The sequence below is a fragment of the Onychomys torridus genome, chromosome 23 (genome assembly GCF_903995425.1).
Source record: "Onychomys torridus chromosome 23, mOncTor1.1, whole genome shotgun sequence".
Taxonomy (NCBI): Eukaryota; Metazoa; Chordata; class Mammalia; order Rodentia; family Cricetidae; genus Onychomys; species Onychomys torridus.
In genome coordinates, this window is record NC_050465.1 from 44,252,191 (window position 1) to 44,273,343 (window position 21,153).

Genomic DNA, 21,153 nt, shown 5'->3' on the forward strand with positions numbered 1-21,153 from the left:
AGGAGAAGCTTCTTTGATGAGGAGTGAGAGATACACAGTTATTTGTGAATATGAGGATAAGTATTTAGAATGCAGTTAAGAATTACGCTGGTTTAATAAAATAAGCAGAGTGGACTCTCCTCTAAGACCCATGACCTCACTAGCCTTGGTACTGGCCTAGGTTTCCAGTGCCGGGCATGATTTCCCTCTGTTAAGCAGACCTGGAGTCCAATTAGGGAGCTGTTGGTTAATGCCAAGAAATGGGAGCCATTAGGGATAGCTTGTCTTGCTGGTCATTGTTCTGGCTCACAGGCATCAAGCTGGGTAGGACTGCTGGCTGCTTCCTTCCCTTGGAAGCTCATATAGCACCTTCTGGAACTAAGAGAGCTAGTCCTCAGGAGAGGAGGTTTTCAAGTCAGATCCAGCTCAGATCCTCTGGCTTCTGGATCTGAAGCACATGCCAATAATAGATTTTTTTTTTTTAATTAAGCAGGTAATTTTTAAGCAGGACTAAACTTTTAGATGTCTCGAAGAATTAAAAAATGAAGACCTCCCCCCCCCCCCCAGTGTAACCAGTTGTGGGTCTCTGAGACTGGGAGCCATTTCTAGATCTTTCACCTGCTCCTGAACTGCTCTGGGGCTGTCAGCCTGCACAGCTCAACTTCAAAGGCCTTCAGCGGGCTCAGGCAAGCCCTGCTCATCATGGTGCCTTCCTGCTTGTGTTTTACAGGCTGAGTGGAGCTTCTACCCGTCAATTTTAAACTTTGTTTTATTGTAGACTATTTAAAACAATGAGATATATATGTAACATATATAGGTAGGGCAGTGATTCTCAATTGGGGCAATTTTACCCGCCAGGGGACATCTGGCAATGTCTGGAGATCTTTGTTGTCATAGCTTGTGGGAGGCATGGGTAGGGATGCTGCTTAACACCCTGTATCGTAAAAGACAGCTCCCATGGGAAATATTTACGCAGTGACACTACACCTAGAACACCAGGGCAGTTTAAGAAACGTAACACACAGCCCCAACACCCCATGCAAGGGCTACAGCACAGTCGACGCTGTCCCACTGTGGTGCGCCTCCCCTGCCAGCCTGCCCTCCACCAAAGGGGCTTCTTCCTGAACTTCATTAGTCTGCAGTTCCTCCCCTCCCTCTTTAGAAACAATAGAGGGCAGGCGGTGGTGGTGCACGCCTGTAATCCTAGCCCCCCAGAGGCAGGCAGATCTCTGTGAGTTCGAGGCCAGCCTGGGCTACCAAGTGAGTTCCAGGAAAAGGCTCAAAGCTACACAGAGAAACCCTGTCTCGAAAAACCAAAGGGAGAGAGAGAGAGAGAGAGAGAGAGAGAGAGAGAGAGAGAGAAACAATAGTTTCCCATTTTGTTTATATCCTTAAAAATTCTTTTAACTATTTTTGCCTACTTTTGATCTTCTAGAAATAATTTTTTAATTACATGTATTTATTTATTAGGGGTAGGAGATGAGTGCAGCAGCTCAAATGTAAGGACAAGAGTTGGCTCTCTCCTTCTACTGTCTGGGTCCTCCAGGTCATCAGGCGCTATCTTGCCAGGCTTACCTTTGAGCTTTGTAAAAATAGTATTATATTGGATTCAGTCTTCTGTGGCTCGTGTTTCCCCTGAATGTAATGAGCTCTAAAACTCATCCATTCCCTGTTAATCACCATCTCGGATGTCTACATTGGTTTTTGGTTTTGTGTCTGCTACGTTTTTGTGTTGTTATTGTGGTGATAAGCCATAACCCAGCTCTGAGACTCATGTGTCCAATTCCAGTTTCTTATGTTATCTGCCATGCCAAATTTCTTTTTTTTTTTATGTGATAGTTTATTAAAATTTTGTGAGTTTTTTTTTGTTTTTTGTTTTTTTTCCAGAACCGAGGACCAAACCCAAGGCCTTGCGCTTGCTAGGCAAGTGCTCTACCACTGAGCTAAATCCCCAACCCCATATTTTATTAATTCTTTGAGAATTTCCCATGTGCATGCAGTATATTTTAATCATGTTCACCCCCCAGCTCTTCTCTTACCGCCACTCAGATTCACTCCCCCAACTCCTCTCCTTTCATCATTTCTGCTGTGTTTTAACAGCCCACCACGTCCTGTTTATGCTGTCCATACACTCCTGGGTGTGGCACCATCCACTGGAGTGCGGTTAATGCTAGGACCACACCCTTCAAACTGCATCCCCAGCATCCATCAGCTGTCACTATGTCCTCGGCTAGGGTTGGAGGCTTAGGAGCCCTGCCATCTCCCTGCCAGCAAGTCACTGAGCTTGACCTTGAACAAGTCCTGAGAACAGGTCAAATCTCTTTCTTATCAAGTGTCTATAAATACCTGATCTGTTTCTAAGCGCTCTGTTCTGTCTCACTGAGATCGGTTCATCCATTCCTCTGCCAACACATTCATTTCCATAGCTTTATAATAATAACTGATAGTTCATAGGGCAAGTCTCACCCTTCAAGAATCTCTTAAGAGGCCAGGGAGATGCTTAGCGGGTAAAGTCATCTTTCTACACTAACATGAGAATGTGAATTTAGCTCCCTAGAACCCATGTGAAAACAAAACAAAAAGCCAGGCATGATAGTGTGCGTCTATAATCTCAGTGCTGGGGAGGCTGAGACAGGTGTGGGGGGCCTGCCCCCACCTTTTCCCCCAGGATACTCTTGAGGAGAGAAGGGATAAGAGATTTAGATAAAAATATAGAAGGGAAAGACAGATAGAAACACGGGATAGCCTCAGGAGGGCCTGGGTCAATATCCACTGGCCCCTTTGGTCTCTCCTAAAGGGCTTTTACAAAAAATTTTATTTATTATGCATACAGTGTTCTGCCTGCATCTCTGCAGGTTGGAAGAGGGCACCAGATTTCGTTGCAGATGGTTGTGAACCATCATGTGGCTTCTGGGAATTGAACTCAGAACCTCTGGAAGTACAGCCAGTGCTCTTAACCTCTGAGCCATCTCTCCAGACCCCTAAAGGCTTTTTTATAGAAATGCCAAGGGGTGGAGCAAAAGACCTCCCCCAGCACAGCCAAGTGCAGACCCTTCCAAACACCTGGTGACCAAGCACATGGTCAGTTCATCCCCTTATGCAGCCCTGCTGAGTGAAGCAAGCTCAGATCTCAGCAGGAAACCTCTGTGGGCTCCCACAGACAGGAGGGTCCCCATGATTTGCTGGCCAGCTAGGCTGGCTGAATCAGAGAACTTCAGGTTCTGTGAGGCCCTGTCTTAAAGAATAAATTGGTGAACAGTCGAGGAAGACACTAGATACTGACTTCTGGACTCTATGTCTTTCTACTCTACCATACCCTGGCAACACACACACACCTTACACATACGCATGAACACCACACACATGAATGCCTTGATTCATTCATATAGATATAATCTTAGACTCAGTGTTTCCAGTGAAATAAAAATTCCTAATGGGGTTTTCATTAGAATTGCACACAATGTATAGAATATTCTGAAAATAATCAGGCTTTTCACTTTATAGATATGTATAACATATATGTATTTGTATACATAAATGGAGAGAAAGTAAGAGAGACAGAGATGAGAGAGTGTCTCATGTATTCATGTAGGTCAGGCTGGTCTCAGACTGTGTAGCTGAGGATAACTCAGAACTCCGAATCTTCCTGCTTCTGCCTCCTTATAAATGTGCACCATGGTGGTTGACTTCCAAGTTTTGAGCATGATCTATCTTTCCATTTGCTTAAGTCTTCAATGACTGTAGTAAGCTTTTATAACTTTGTTTAAGGCCTTACATAGCTAAAGTAGAAGTCCATGTAAATCTCCTTTGTCATTGGTTGCTCTCTTGACCCTTGTGCCTACTACTTCAACAAATACATTCAGAGACATCATGTCTGGTTTCATTCAGGCAATGAAACTGAATGAAAGCATTTTCACCATCCCTACCTCAAAGGAGCCACCCATGCTGGACTCTTCTGGAATGCAACCTGGAAATGTTTTCCTTTAAGACATTTGTTAATAGTAGGAAATGGAGCCCAACTGGTAGAGAACTTGAGCAGACAAAACCCACCTTCAGTTCCCAGCACAAGGTATGGTGGTGTGTCCCTGTAAGCCTAGCTCTAGGGAGGGGGTAAAGATGTGAGGATACAGAGTTCAAGGTCATCTCCAGCTACTCAGTGAGTATGAGGCCGCCTGGGGGCTAGAAAACAAACCTAAGTCCTCTGCAAGAGCCATCTTTCCAGCTTCCCAAAACAAAATTTTAAACTTTGGCACCCCTGTTTTATTTGTTTGTTTGTTTGTTTACTTATTTATTGTGGTATGTAAATGTCTCATTCCTCAGCGAACATTCCCCTTTTAGTCAAGCACCAGTGATGTATCTTGCCTGAGTGTTGGCCTACCATCTAGATCTTGAATTCTTTATATCACTCTCTACTAAAAAGATCCATGGCTCCTGGGAGGAATCATCTGATTTTCGAGGGGAGCAAAAAGGACTTGGAACATCTTGTTGGGCCAAAATGTTTTCTTCCAAAGTGACACGCAGTAAATGGAGACGTGTCGAAAGGACTTGGGAAGCAGTCTGAAGACGCTTCCTCTGGTCAAATCTGGGACACTTTTAACATCAAAGTGAATTATGAAAGGAATTAATTATAGCCTAGTGAGTAAAGAGCCCGTACCGGAGACAGTTGGCTGGCTAGCCAGAGGGCTGAGAGGTCCCACCCCTACCCCCCCCCCCCCCCCCCACCCCCCACCCCCGCTGTAGAATGCCAACTAATGACAGAAGAAGAAACAAACAAACAAAAATCCCCAATACAGTTGACAAATCGCTATTTCGAAACCCATACAGTAGCACTTCGTTGGAACAAGATTCACGGGCGCTTGACTGAAAGGGGGGACATCCGCTGAGGAATGAGACATCCCCATGCCACCAAGCAGGGCTTCACAGATTACACATCCATTACAAAGAGAAAACAGGAACTTCAGGGCAGAGAAACTTGGCAGACCACACCTTAGCAGCTGCAGTGAATAGAATGAATAAAGGCAAGATGGACGTGCGCTCCCTACCAAGATGTGCTGAGAACCCAATGGCATTTATGGGGTGTTCCAGGAGAAGGGAAGTCTACCCACCTCCGACCACGAGAAAGTAACAGATAAGCCAATTTAAAGAACAGTCTACTAAAGCAAGTGGCCTGTGATCTTGGCAAAATCAAAGGTGTTTTTCTTTTGGTTTGGTTCTGTTTCAATTATTTTCCTAGTGGTGATCCTGGGACTCGAGCCCTGCACGTGCCTTGCACATGCTAGGCAAGAGAGAACTATTCAGATCAAAGAGACATCTCATCTACATGCAGTCCATGGCCCTAGAGTGGATCCTGGGGGAAACTGAGTAGTAAAGAACACTATTCAGCCAGTGAGATGGCTCAGCAGGTAAAGGCACTTGGCATGTAAGCCTGAAAACCCCAGTTCGATACCCAGTGTTATTTATTAAGCGGTGCTGTTTACCATGCGAGGGAAGCCACGAGGCACAACAAAACCTGCTATAAGAGTTTATTAAGGGAAGGGAATAGAAAAGATGGGCACAGGCCTGTGGAATGATGTTCAGGAAAAAAGGGAGGAGCAGGTGGAACCCGCTTTTATAGGTCCCCCTCCCCCCCAAACACACATAGGCGCACGCATATGGGCTTATGTAGCTAACTAAGCCATGAAGCACACAGATTATGTGATCACGCAGGATTATGTGATTATGTAGGGCATAAGGCCCTAGGATGACTAAGCATCTTGCCTGGCTACTGGACCAGTGCATGCGCAGTCATAGAGCTGGGGGAGTGGCTAGGAATTCTAACCAACTCCACAGAGTTGTCCTCTGACCCCCACATGTGCTCCGTGGCAAACATGCCCACTTTTAAGATAAATATTAAATTATAAAAGCCAGACAGCGGTAGCGCATTCCTTTAATCCCAGCACTTGGGAGGCAGAGGCAGGCGGATCTCTGTGAGTTCGAGGCCAGCCTGGTCTACAGAGTGAGATCTAGGACAGGCTCCAAAACTACACAGAGAATCCTTGTCTCAAAAAACCATATATATATATATATAATTATATATATAATTTCCATTATTTCTACTCACCCCACTCTTGTTTGCCTAGTAAAATTTAAAAAGTAACAGAAACAGATGGGCAGGCACCGCCCCTGAGCTTTCTGCCTGTTCACTTTCAAATCATTGCCAAAAACTGGGGGTTTACACTGAAATCCTCTCCCTCTCAAGGTTTCCTTTTCTGGGTGAGCAGAGAGGAAGAAGGGCATCGGAGGGGGCTCTGTTACTCGGCACTCCAGCATTGGACTGAATGCCTTTGTAGGGAGCAGATGACAGGCAGCCACTGCTTTTGTCTTAAGTGAAGCAATCAGGACTCTTGGGGATGCTGGTGGCCATGCTGTCAGTGGGGGGCCCAGGGCAATGGCTGGGGGCTCTGGAGGATTGGGACAAACGTTGTTAGCCAGGGTTCTCCAGTCTCCCAACACTCCCTCCTGCCTGTCTTTCTACTTATCCCTTTCAGACCTTAAAAGGTCCTTGTTAGGGACTTAAAGGAGAAAGTTACAAACTTTATGTGGTGATTTGTTTGTTTGTTTGCTTTTGAGGGCGGAGTGATATTTCGATGTACACAACATAAAACGTGTGTAGCCATTTTAAGTAACAATTCAGGGGCATTCGGTACATTTGTGCTGTGTGACCATCATCTTCATCCATCTCTAGAACCTTCCATTATCCTCATATTGAAACTGAACTCACTAAACAGTAAATTCCCACTAACTTGTCCATCAGCCCTTGGAACCACCGGTCCATTTTCTGCATGTCTGTGAATTCGACTTGTTGAAAGCACTTCATGTAATTGGTGCTGGGATCATACAATACTTAATCCTTCCAAGTTTGGCTTCTTTCATTTAGCATAATGTTTTCAAGGTGTGTCCTCGTCAGCTACGCTGAGGTTTTTATTAAGATTTGCTTTTATTTGTGTGTGACGTATGTGCGTCTCCATGGAGGCCAGGCGAGGATCTTGGATCCCCCAGAGCTGGAGTTATTAGTGGTCATGAGCAGCCTGATATGGTTGCTAGGAATAGAACTCTGGTCCTCTTGTAAGAGCAGCCAGTGCTCTAACCACTGAGCAATCCCACCAGCGTGTAGCACACTGACTTGGAAGGACGGCTTGATTTTGAAACACAGGCTCCTCTCTTTGGTGTAGACTTCAGGTGGCTGCTGGCTCCCCAAGTACGGAAAGCCGTCCCTGCCTTATCCTGCACCGTCAGGTTTCTTGCCGAAAACTTTCAACTCTGGAATGTGGTGCCAGGCGAGTGACGGGGAGATGCCATTTGATTGCCGTCTATCACATCATTCCAAATTAACTTCAGCAGTAAAAAATGAAATACGGATTCATTTCTCCCAGCAGAATTTTTATATGCTCCTTGCATCTCTGAAAAGCTAGAAACTCCTGAGATGGTTTTGGCCCCCAGGGGATTGCCTAAGGAATTTGAGGAATCTCTTTCTTCTGGAACAATTTGTTCATGCTTAGAATAGAGAGAAAAAAATTCAGGAGAGAGCCAGAAAATGCAGGAAACGTTGAAGCTGTTTGCTCTAACTTGACTAAAGACCAACATTGGGAGCCTTAGTCAACAGACCCCTGCCAACTCGCCCTTCTGGAAGGATGCACTGTTGGAGGCCACCGGCTCCTTGTCTCCCACTGAGACACCGCCATCCCTGGGGCTGCCTCCTCCCATCCCACTGCAGCCCCCAGAAGCTCCATAGACTGAAAACCCCACCACCTATGAAATGAGGGGTGAGAAGAGTCACAGAACAGATACTGAAAACAGAGCCATAGAGTGAAAGGAGGTGGAAGCTGGCTCCTTAGCTCGACCCCATGAGGAGAAAATCTGGGGTAGGCCAAATAGCTGAGTTTCAAGACCCTGGATGTTTTGGTTTGGTTTCTTGGATTTTTGTTTATTTGTTTGTTTGGTTGGTTGGCTTTTTAGGATTTTTGCTGTTGTTGTTGTTGTTGTTGTTGTTGTTATGTTGGTTTTCTGGCTTTCTGAGACCGAGTTTCTCTATGTAGCCCTAGCTGTCCTGGAACTCACTATGTAAACCAGGCTGGCCTCGAACTCAGGGATCTGCCTGACTCTGCCTCCCGAGTGCTGGGATAAAAGGCCTGCATTGCCATCGCCCAGCATTTAAGACCTGTGTTCTTAAGTTGAATAAGCAAATGAAAACTAACACAGTTCTGAAAAACAGTTTCATAGCTGAACGATGGACTGGATTGTTTTCGGAACAACTGTTATACCCAGAAATGCCTTTCAGCTTTAAAACGTGTAGCTCAAACTCATTGAGTATAATACCCGTGGAAGTGTTTGAGCACTAGCCCCCTTTGTTTTAAAGAAAACATTAGATAAAATAATTAAATATTTATTCAAGTACTGATGGTACTAAATGGATCATCCAGGTACTAAAACATAATTGATTCAGAATTTTGTTTGTCTTGTTTATAAAGCATGTATAGAAACATACACATGTGTATGTATGGACTGCATACACACGTAAATAATTGTATATACCCTATGTATAATATGTATATGAGTATCCTTAGACTCTAGATTTGATAGATAAAGGTTTCAAGCTACCTTGATTTGCAAATGGTGAATTTTAACTAAACACTAGTGTTTTATCTTTTTTTCCCCGAGACAGGGTTTCTCTATGTAGCTTTGCACCTTTCCTGGATCTTGCTCTGTAGACCAGGCTGGCCTCGAACTCAGAAATCCACCTGCCTCTGCCTCCTGAATGCAGGGATGAAAGGTGTGCACCACCACTGCCTGGTGTGTTTTATCTCTTAAACACAAAGACGCTATGCTATATCATAGAGCTTACATGATGGCCCGAATGTTCTCGGTCGTACCAAAGTACACTTCATGTAACTTTGCAGCCATCCTTGTGCAGAAGATAATAGATACCTTGAAATTGTCGAGAGAGAGAGAGAGAGAGAGAGAGAGAGAGAGAGAGAGAGAGAGAGAGAGAGGAAAAAAGAAAAAAAAAAAGGGCTGGAGAGATGGCTCAGAGGTAAAGAGCACCGGCTGCTCTTCCAGAGGTCCTGAGTTCAATTCCCAGCAAACACATGGTGACTCACAACCGTCTGTAATAAGGTCTGGTGCCCTCTTCTGGCCTGCAGTCATACATGCTGTATACATAATAAATAAATCTTAAAAATAAAATAAAATAAAATATCTCTGTACAGCAAAAAGTGATTTAGAAAAATTATTCTGATTTTTTTTTAAATCAGAATAAAAATAGCCTGTTTCTGGAGGGATGGAGAGAGAAAATGCTTGCCAAGCTCAGTCTAATCTCCTTTCCCACAAAATCCTAAGAATGAGGCTGGGCGGCGGTGGCATAAGCCTTTAATCCCAGCACTCAGAAGACAGAGCCAGATGGATCTCTGTGAGTTCAAGGCCAGCCTCGTCTACAGAGTGAGATCCAGGACAGGCACCAAAACTACACAGAGAAACCCTGCCTCAGAAAAAAAAAAAAAAAAAAAAAAAACCAACAACAAAAAATCCTAAGAATGATCCAGTGTGTTAAACCCAAACAAACCCTCCTCCCCCAAAAACGGTCATAAAAATAGCTTTTGTTTATGTAACATCAGACAGAGTTACATTGCAATCTTTCTCTTAACTCATCCCCTAGCCTCAGACAAAACACAGATAAGAATGAGTTTTACATTTAATTGTCAAGAAATAGGCTTTCCCCGACACAATCATTAAAAAGCAAATTAAACAGAATATGTCTAGAGTCTACAGAAAGTAAAAACTTACGTATGAATAATACTTAAGGCTGTAATTCAAATGAAACTTATAATACATATTTAATACTATGATCATTTATAATAAAAAACTTTTACTTAAAATTTCTTCCTTGTCATGTCATAAGAATGGCAGAGTAAATTAGGGAGGGGCTGGAGAAGTGACTCAGAGGTTAAGAGGGCACAGTGCTCTTTCAGAGGACCTGGGTTCCATTCCCAGCACCCACATGGCAGCTCATGACGGTGTGCAACTCCAGTACCAGGGGATCTGATGTGCTATTTCTGGCCTCCGTGGGCACCAGGCACACGTTTGGTACACATACATACATGCAGGTACTTACACGTACACATAAAAAAATACTCTTTAGCCGGGCGGTGGTGGCTCACGCCTGTAATCCCAGCACTCGGGAGGCAGAGGCAGGCGGATCTCTGTGAGTTCGAGGCCAGCCTGGTCTCCAAAGTGAGTTCCAGGAAAGGCGCAAAGCTACACAGAGAAACCCTGTCTCGAAAACCAAAATTAAAAAAAAAAAAATTTCTTAAAAAAATAAAAACTTACGAACTAATGTTGGTGAGTGAAAGAATACCCGAAACAAGAAGGTATGCTTCATTTTAAACCCCTAGGAGCCAAATGGTTGGGAGAGTGAATCAGACATGTTTAGCAACATTCTTCTAGCAGGAGTCAAGAGTAAGCTGGCAGTATAATGTAGAGCCATTTAGGAGCCGGCACCCACGACTCTTGGTTCCTTTATGGCTTATTTTAAGACTTGTCGTATCATCAGCCTCTTAATATAGAGGATGAGGCTGTGGATTAGCACATCAGGGACTCTGAATCAAATGCTGACTGTGCAGAAGTTTTCAGGAACACCTAAACCAATGTATTTCATTTAATGTTCCACATTTTTGCATGGACGAGTATGCTGTATTAGGAAGTAATCTACGCTTCATTAATTTATCACTACCCTTCCAGTAAGGAGAAAATAAAGTTTGACCACATCATAATAGGATTTTTGAAGTGTGAGTGTGTGTGTGTGTGTGTGTGTGTGAGAGTGTGTGAGAGAGAGAGAGAGAGAGAGAGAGAGAGAAAGAGAAAGAGAAAGAAAGAGGAATTGCAGTGTTTTTTCTTCTTGCTTTGGCCTCCCAAAGACTAGGAACATAGGTATGCACCACCATACCTGGGGTTGCAGTCTTCAAAAGCATTTTTAAGGTTTTAATTGACATGGAGTAATTGTATGTAGTTATGAGGCAATGTGCTTTTCTCTCTTAATGGCACATACACTAGCATCTTAAGCTGATAGCATCTTAGGTTTAATGATTTAAATTGGGGATTCGGGGCTTTCCCACCCCACAGAATGGGGAGCCGGTGAGCTTGGGTGACTTAAGGTTTATAATGGAGCCTACTTCTGGCTGGCCTTACTCCACTTTACAAAATCTCTTTACTTTTACTGTCCTTGTTGAGGAGCTTTCCTGGCTCTGGGCTTTTAACAACACGTGGCCCTATGTCACAGTCTCCCAAGTATTTCTCAGAAGAAGACATCGTAGATGTTAGGTTTTCTGTGCATGGCCTCCTTATAAGTCTCTCCTTTCCTTTGCTAGGGGTGCAGGCTGCATCTTTATTGAAATGTTCCAGGGTCAACCTTTGTTTCCTGGGGTTTCCAACATCCTGGAACAGCTGGAGAAGATCTGGGAGGTAAGACAAAAATTCCTTCTAAGAAAAAAGAAATACCTCCATTACAAACTTGGAGCCAGGTTTGCCTTGGAGACGATGAAGTAATCCATCTGCTTGAGACACTGAGCCGCACTTAAGGCCGTAAAAGCTGTGATGTTGGCCAAAGAACGAGTTCCTTTGGGATGAGTGCTTAGGAAACTTCTGCTGTCCCGTACCAGCCTGGAAGCCACCCCACTGAAAACATCTGGGTCTCCTGCTTCCTATGTCAGTAATATTTTCTCAGTTCTCAGCAGCAGTTTCTGCCAGTACTACTTGGTCATCGGGGCACTGCTAGCCTTCATTTTAATTCTGCTGGAGATTTGGTCTGCGTCTTCACCAACAGGAAACAGGACACCAAATTTTCCTAGGACCCCAGAAAACACACTTCTCATACTAGTGTAAGGGAAGTATAGGATTTGTCAGGCTCCTGCACATGAGCGTGATGCCTAAAATGCTGAAGACCTCGGTGTGTGCCCATAAGTGTGTGAACATGTGTGCGAGCATGGCTCTGTATAGTGTGTGCATGTGTGTGTATGAATGTGTGTGCATGTCTATATGAATGTGTGTGCATGTGCGTACATATGTGTATGAATGCGTGTGTGCATATTTCCACTTCTTTCCTTATTATTTCCTCTACTTTGTTTGTACTGCAATGTGCTTTGATTTTCTTTGCCTTATCGTCAGTGATATAACCATATTGTCTATTTACCCCTCTTTTTTTTATAAATTTTTTCCTATTTTGGTAAAGTATACCTAAAATTTGCCAGGTTGGTCAATGTGTACCAAGTTACAAACAGATTTGATAAATTAAGTCTGGCCATCTTTTGCCTAATAGATTGTAGGTAATCATGATGTTCTGTATATTTTTTAAAAAGGCAAAAAAGGATAATAATTTGTTTTTAAATCACAAAGAAATGACCAACGTTAGCCAAGGAGTGGTGGCGCACGCCTTTAATACCAGCACTTGGGAGGCAAAGGCAGGCAAATCTCTGAATTCAAGGCCAGCCTGGTCTACAGAGCAAGTTCCAGGACAGCCAGAAATGACCGATGTTTTAAAAGACAGATAAATATACCCTGGTGTTACCATTACACAGTGCACAGACAATAAACATCACATGGGACTGTAAGATGCCTCCCTGAGTAAGGGCGGTTGTTGCCAAGCCCAAGAACCTCAGCTCCGCCTCCAACCCACACCGTGGAAGGAGAGAACTCCCACAAACTGTCCTCTGATTTCCACATATGTGCCATTCCAACTACACACAATAAATAAATGGAATTTAAAAAAAAATCACATAGCACCCAAGAAGCACTATGGAACAATGAAAATAAAATGAGATGGGAAATGTTACCATTTTAGCAATTAAGTGTGTGGCTCACTACAGTCAGTCCATTGGTGCTGTTGGGCCAGCACCTCTGCCATCATTTCCAGCACCTCTGAATCATCCCAAGCAGCCATGAACACAGTCCCATCGAGCCTGCCCAACTCAGCCCCTGAGAATCTCTCATCTACTTTCTGTCTCTATGAATTTGTGAAATAACAAAGACCTTACCTCAATAGAGTCATATAACGTGAGTCTTTCTGGGCCTGGTTTATTTCACTTAGCATAATGCTTTCAAGGTCCATTCACGTTGTATAGGCATCAAAGTGCTTTACACTGGGGTTTTCATCAGTGCTTTGCTTGATCCAGTTCCTTGTCTTCTGATGAAAATAAAAATGTTCTGTGAGACACAAAGACATTGTATGTAAATTAATCACTAATACTAAACCTTATTTTGGTTGGGCAGTGGTGGCGCACACCTGTAATCCCAGCACTCGGGAGGCAGAGGCAGGCGGATCTCTGTGAGTTTGAGGCCAGCCTGGTCTACAGAGTGAGCTCCAGGACAGGCTCCAAAGCTACAGAGAAACCCTGTCTCGAAAAACAAAAACAAAAACAAAACAAAACAAAAAAAACAACAACTTTATTTTGGCCACCTGGAGGATATTATGGGAAACATGGGACAAAATAGGAAACATTTATTCACAAACAAACAAACAAACAAAAAGCTTTTTCAAGCCAAAAGACTTTTTCTTTCTTTCTTCCTTCCTTCTTTCCTTCCTTCCTTCCTTCCTTCCTTCCTTCCTTCCTTTCTTTCTTTCTTTCTTTTTGTTGTTGGTTTTTGTTTTGGGTTTTCAAGACAGGGTTTCTTTATGTAGCCCTGGCTGTCCCAAAATTCGCTCTGTAGACCAGGCTGTCCTTGAACTCACAGAGATCCTCCTGCCTCTGCCTCCGAAAGTGTGGTGCAACCACCACCCGGCCAAAAGACTTTTTCTTAGGAAGATAAATGCTACTTTGGATCATATCATTGGCTCCTATGGTATCATCTAAGCTGGGGGTAGTTAATGCATGGCTCTCCTTGCCACTCACTAGTTATGAATATGGATAGTTCACATTGTACCTCTTAAACATTAATTTTCTTGTCTATAAAATGAGGTTAATCATAAGATTTTATAACATTGTTATGGGAATTATATAGCAAAACCAATACACTGTGCTTGGTAAATATTTGTATGGCTGGAGAGGTGGCTCAGTGGGTAAAAGTCCCTGCTGCCAAGCCTGACTGCCTGAGTTCAATCCCTGGAACCCACAGGGTGGAGAGCAAGAACTAACTCCTATGGGTTGTTCGTTCTCTCTCTCTCTCTCTCTCTCTCTCTCTCTCTCTCTCTCTCTCTCACACACACACACACACACACACACACACACACACACAGAGAGAGAGAGAGAGAGAGAGAGAGAGAGAGAGAGAGAGAAAGAGAGAGAGGAGGGGGTAGAATTTTTTTTTTTAATTTCTTTCTTGAGTTCTCATATAATCCCAGTTCTTGGAAGGCTGAGGCAGGAGGATTTTGGTGAGTTTGAGAGTAACCTGGGCTGTATAGCAAGTACCAGCTCATCTAGCAAGACCATCTGTGTGTGTGTGTGTGTGTGTGTGTGTGTGTGTGTGTGTGTGTGTGTGTATGTAAATATATATTTGCTCTTTCATATACTGTTATGGAGATGTTTCAGTAACTCAGATGCTAGGGTCGGCTCCCCCACACCAGTCCTTACTCCCTTATCTATAACCCAGAGAGGACAATTAGTATTGCTAGTCTTCACCCTGTAACAGCCCTTTATGTATTTAAAGGTTTATTTTTTTTAACCTAGTTACTCAATATTTGTTGGCCATTAACCATATATAAATATTCTTTGGGGACTAAGAGAAGCAACAGGTGACAGAAAAGAAAGGGGATATGGAAAATGTGTTTCTCAGAGTGGAGTGATGAATTACATCCAGTGAAACACGTGTGAACAAATGTAAACCGCAGATACTGTAAAGGATGTATATGAAGATGGCTAATATAAACTGTAATGCTGAAGTGAGGCATGCTGTTAGAATGTTTGAAAAATATCATATTCGAAAAGAATGTATAAGTGCTATTACTGTTTGGAGAACTGTATATAAACTGAGTTTTAAAAAATGTTTGGTGCTATTTAAACAACCACACTTCAAAAACAATCACTTTGCAAGTCTTTGCGTTTAGCACAGTGCTCAGAAATCAGAAACAGAGTGGACTAGATGTTTCCCTGGCTCGCTCCTGTTGGTCTTTGGTGACCGCCACTGCCCCATGAAGATATTTCTGTAACGCAGTCAACGAAAGATGCTCTGCTTGAGTCTGTATGTAAGGTACCAAAAAACAAAAACAAAAAACAAAAAACAAAAAAAAAAAAAACAAAAAAAGAATGCTGTGGCAAAAACAAGTGTGTCTTGATGAATCTGCTCAACATACTCTGCCCAGAAAACCATATTCATGCCTCTCTTTTTTACCTTCAGCATACTAAAGTAAACTAGAGACTTTGACACTTATGACAGATTATTTCAAATTTAAATTAAGCATATCAAAATAATACTGGCCTGGAGTCAGAACTCATGAGTTCTGAACACAGCTCTAACTTTGGGTATATGTCTGTGTCCAAACTCTCTGAGTCTTACTGTCTTACAGTGTGCTCTGTGCTCTTGACTCTGGGAAGTTATGGCTCCTGCAAAAAAATTCATCATCTTCATCATTATTATTAATTATCGTTATTATTGTTACTACTTTCATTTTTCTGAGACAGGATTTCTCTGTATGTCACCCAGCCTGTCCTAGAACTGGCTCTGTAGACCAGGCTGGCCTCAGACTCACAAATATCCACCTGCCTCTGCCTCCTCAGTGCTGGGATTAAAGGCGCGTGCCACCACTGCCAGGCACTCCTATTATTTTTTAAAAGATTGATCGTGTGTGTGTGTGTGTGTGTGTGTGTGTGTGTGTGTGTGTGTGTGTGTGCATGAGAGTGCCCATGGAGGCCAGAAGACAGTGTCAGATACCTCAGAGCTGGAGTCAGATGTAGTTGTGAGCTTCCTGGTGTTGGTGCTGGGAACTGAACCCAGGTCCTCCGGACGAGCAACAAATGCTCTTGACCACTGAGCCATCTCCCTAGCCCCAGGTCCTTTAGTTTTAAATCATAACATTCTCCTCTGTTCATTGGATTTTCCCTTTTAGTTAGTTATTTTTAGAGTCTGCATAGCTGCATTGCTCACTGATGACTTTGATCCTGTCCCAGGAAGACAGCACTGCATTGTTTAGGATGTGTTGTGGCCAGATTCATTTAATTCAAGCAGATCTCCTATTGTATCTATATGGTTCTGTATTCAGAGGGAAGCTAGACAGAATCGCTACACTCGGTGCTGTGCTGTGTTGTGTTGTGTTTTGTGGTGTTGTGTTGTATTGTGTTGTGTTGTGTTTTGTGGTGTTGTGTTGTGTGGTGTTGTGTTGTGTTGTGTTGTTTTGTGGTGTTTTGTTGTGCTGAGTTGTGTTGTGTGGTGTTGTGATGTGTTGTGTTGTATGTTGTGGTGTTGTGTGTTGTTGTGTTTTGTGGTGTTGTGTTGTGTGGTGTGGTGTTGTGTTGTGTTGTGTTTTGTGGTGTTGTGTTGTGTTGTATTGTTTTGTGGTGTTGTGTTGTGTTGTGCTGTGTGGTGTTGTGTTGTGTTTTGTGGTGTTGTGTTGTGCTGTGTTGTGTTTTGTTGTGTTGTGTGGTGTTGTGTTGTGATGTATTGTGTTGTGTGGTGTGGTGTTGTGTGGTGTGGTGTTGTGTGGTGTTGTGTTGTGTTGTGTTGTGTGGCATGTATTTTGGGTAGGAAGGGTGTACTACCACAGCATGCACATGGAGATCAGAGGGACAAACTTAAGGGAATCAGTTCTCTCCATCTACCAGGTGGGTTCCCAGGAACCAAACTCAGGTCATTAACCTTGGTGGCAGGTGCCTTTACCTGTGGAGTATGCTCCAGGGCCCAACTTTGTTGCTTTATAACAACACTACCTCTCAAGCAGCTGAGGTTTTCTTCTTCTCCTCCTCCTCCTCCTCTTCCTCCTCCTCCTCCTTCTCCTTCTTTCTTTTTTTTTCTTTTTTTTTTTTTTGGTTTTTCGAGACAGGGTTTCTCTGTGTAGCTTTGCGCCTTTCCTGGATCTCACTCTGTAGACCAGGCTGGCCTTGAACTCACAAAGATCTGCCTGGCTCTGCCTCCCAAGTGCTGGGATTACAGGCGTGTGCCACCACCACCCAGCTTTTTTTTTTTCTTTCTTAGAGCAGCAGCATGTAATCAATGGTAAATGTTAAAAAAAAAAAATGGTAATAATTATATCTCAGTTAGGTCTCGTGCAAAATATGGTTGTAATTGGTATGTATTTAGGGCAGGAAGGAAATCTTTGGAGGGTATAAGAACAGAACAGATGTGAAAAGACTGTATAACTTTGAGTGTGTTTTATTTTTTAAACTATTGCATTTCTTTATTTACTGTGTTAGTGTATGTGTTCATCCACGTGTATTTCAGTGGGTGCTACAGCATGTGTATTGAGATCAGAGGAAAGCTTGTGGGAATCCATTCTTGGCTTCCTTGATGTTGGTCCTAGGGACCGAACTCAGGTCAACAGATCCCCAGGGCTTCCCAAATGCTAGGCAAGCTCTCTACCACTGAGCCCCTCCTTGGTCCCAATATGATGTTTTGTAATACATGCACATTATAGAATGGCCAAACCAAGCCAGTTACCATGAGCATCACCTTACACATGTACCGTTTGGCCATGAAGATACTTTCTAAGGTATCCCATGGTGTATATGTGCTATACTCCTGCTGCAGTAAATATAAGCCATCTCTCTGACATGCTAATTTCTTTTTTTCCCCCTGAATACTTATGCAATAGGAAGATTGGACAGCAGCTTTTTGAGGAGTGTCTGCCAATTTCCATCACGGTTGTACTAATCCAAAGTCTCACCAACAAAGAGCAAAGGTTGCCTTTTCTCCACATCCTAACCAACACCTTCTTTTGTTGTTGGGGGAAGGGCAGGGTGTTGATATAAGGTGTCATGTAGCCCAGTCTTGAACTCCTGATCCTCCCAAGTGCTGGGACTAAGGTGTGTGCTGCCATTCCTGATTTCTGCCGTGTAGGGGATTGAGCCCAGGGTCTCGTGCACTCTACTAGCTGAGTCCTATCCTCAGCCCTTCCTGGTCCTGCCTCCCTCCCAATAGCCTTTCCAACACACACACAGTGATACATTTATGGTCCTAGCCATAATGTGCGTTTCTCTGATGATTAGTGATGCTGAACATTTTCTTCATGCCTTTTGGCCATTTGTGTGTCTTCCTTTGAAAGATGTCCATTGGAATCCTTTGTCCGTTTTTTAAAATTAGATGATGTGTTTACTTGTTGTTGAGTTCTTTGAGTTCCTTGTACATATTGGCTATTAACCCCTAACCAAATATATAGTTGGCAAATGTCTTATACCATTCTGTGGATTGTTTCACCATTCCATTGTTTCTTTTTCTAGAAGCTTTTTAGTTTTACTTGGCCCCATTCATCTGTTTTTGCTTTCATTTCCTGTGAAATAAGTTAGAGAATCAGATTACAAAGTTTCTGAAGTTGTATCTTACTAAATGAACTTTTACGAAATGAATAACTGAATTTTTGTTTAGACATCTAACATCTCGGTTTAATAAGCTTTCAGCATAAAATTTTCCAGAAAAATTTGGTATCCATCTGGCCTCAGTTAAACGTAATACAAAGGAACCAAGAAGTCTGGTAACTTTCACCTTCCAGCAAATATGGATGTGGTTGCTATTCATTTCCTGGATCATTCCCTCCTCCCTGATCGACCTTGTTTTCTTCCCACTGTGCTTGGCCAACCAACAGAAGATGAATGGGGACCCATGAGTCACACCCGCTTGCCTCCACATGCATCTGGACAGACACAGAAGACAGCAGGCTGAGGGAGAAGCATGAGCTCCCCCTGCTCTGGGCTTCACCCACAAAAGAAGAATTAGTCTAGTTGGTTTTTCAAAATGGAATCCAGGCTCCTCAGTGTTCCCGCAGGCTTGGGTTGGTTGATAGGAAAAGCCTCTAATCCTCTCAGTCACTTTTCAGTTTGTTTAGAGAATGGGATCAAAGCTGGAAGCTTTTACTGGGTGGCATGACTTCTCAGAATGTACTCCGTGAGGGAAAATAGCACGTTAGTGTCTTTTGTGTGAAGGCAAGCCCAATAGACCCCACATGCATGCCTCTCCACCAGGGACCTAGTCACCACCAATATATTGAAGGTCCTGCATTCCTCATTAATTACATTCAGTCAGACAATCCGCTTCCTCTCACAAACTGGGCCCGTGTCTATACAGTTCATGTTCCACAGAAACGTAATATTAAGATAGGCTACAAAGAAGAGGTACACTGAAGTGATAAAGCAAACTGCTGGCATCGCCAGCAGGGCACAAAAGTCTTGCTACTCAGCCCCCCACACATGCTGGCTGAGGGGTTCATAGTCATCTTCAAAGAATGGCAAGATGGTGTCTACAGAGGACCGCAGTAACAGCTCCATCCAAAGCCTGTTTGACGTCACACTCCAGAAGACCTCCACTGTCAAAACGTCATCTTCTTTAAAAACAAGAACTTAAATTTGGCCACCTAAAGTATAGGTCAGGACAGGCAAGATGGTTTAATTGATAAAGGCTTGCTCCACAAGTCTGGAGACCTGAATTTGATGCCCAGAACCCATATAACAAGGAAAGGAGAGCCAGCTCCACAGAGCTGTCCTTCACCTTCCTTACACACGTCTTGACACACATATGTACACACAATTTTTTTAAAAGTGCAAGCCAGCTCTTTTTCACATGATGTTACCAGTATACTCCACCAGCGGAAAACCAAGTTATATTCCTAGCTGCCGGACATGGAGAAAGCAAGAAAATGAGATGAATTTAGTAGAAAAGATAAATGTTGGAGCCGGGTCATTTTTAGCCAACATTCCACTGCCTAAAGGTCAGTCATTTGAATCCTTTTTAATGGAGCACATCCAGAAACAGCTGAAAAACCTATGCTGAGGCATGATGCAGGCCAGCAGCATCTCCTGCAGATCAGCTTATAGGACCATGATGGGAGGAGGTGATGGGAGGAGGTGATGGGAGGAGGTGATGGACAGTCACTCCAGCTGCTTCATATCCTTAACACTTGGCGATCACGCAGAGTGAGTGAGTGGAGACACACTCTCAGGACTGTGGGGGTACGGTGCCTTGCATAATAAACTGAAAGATGTTGGAGCTACTGACAGTTCTTTCTCCCAGACATCAGCTGGTCCCATGTGACATCACTGACTTCTTTGTCCCTCCCTGCTCTGTCCTTTGCATTGTGTCTGCTCTGTCCGGCTGGTTTCTAATCACTTTGTTTCTCTTTCTCTGTGTAGATACTGGGAGTCCCTACGGAGGATACCTGGCCTGGAGTCTCCAAGCTGCCTAACTACAATCCAGGTAATATTGAGCTAAGAGTCGAAACGTTCTGAACTGGCAATTCCGAGAGACTGTTGGCCACACGGGGTGTCCATCTGGCATTAGACCCAACAAAGATAGACTAGTAGATTTATATATTTTCCAATGAATTCTTTTATTTGTCTATTTATTTATTTAGAACAGGGTCTCACTGCAGAGCCCTAGTTGTCTTGGGACTTGTTTGTAGCCTCTACCTCCCATGTGCTGAGATTTCAGGCTTGTCCCACCATGCCCAGCTTAATCCTTTTATTAAAAAGAGAGTGAAATACCGATTGAGGTTAAATCCGTTCTCCAATGACATAAAACCCAGGTAGCAAGGTGAAAAATAACTAGAAAAGACTGGTACCATGGTTGTCTACATCCATTTCCAAGTACACCACAGCTCAAAGGAACAGTATGCTTTGAATTGCATGAGCAAGGAACTGTTCCCACTGTGGAGCCCATGACTACCACTGAGTTTATTTGGTTGAGCCTTGTGTAACAGGAAAGCTATAGAGGTATGCTAGACCTAGGATAAGCCAGGTAAGATGCCTCTAGAGAACTGTCCCTCTGCCTGACAGCTGGTCATTTCTGTCACTCATGGTCCTTCACAAGTAGCCGCTGGGGATGGATAAAGGAAGGGTTAGAAGTATTGTCCACAGGGAGATTCTTTGAGAAGTTGTCAGATAACCAAGAAGTCACTTCGGGGCATTGAGACAGAAGTGAGGATGCATCCAATGCGCCAGAGGATGAAGATGGGCTGTCTCAGATGCTCTGGAAGCCAGAGATGCAAACCAAGGCCTTCATGATGCTAGCCTCTCC

General features: G+C 43.5%; 1 protein-coding gene across 1 annotated transcript in view; it reads left to right on the forward strand.

The window, feature by feature from the left end:
• The window catches only part of Cdk15 (cyclin dependent kinase 15), a 53,802-nt gene extending 33,436 nt beyond the window's left edge, over nucleotides 1–20,366 (forward strand). The window contains exons 9-10 of the mRNA XM_036172997.1: nucleotides 11,379–11,472; nucleotides 20,271–20,366. Of these exons, the coding sequence (XP_036028890.1) occupies nucleotides 11,379–11,472; nucleotides 20,271–20,366 (190 nt within the window). The remainder of the gene's footprint in view (nucleotides 1–11,378; nucleotides 11,473–20,270) is intronic.
• Nucleotides 20,367–21,153: the final 787 nt, after the last annotated feature.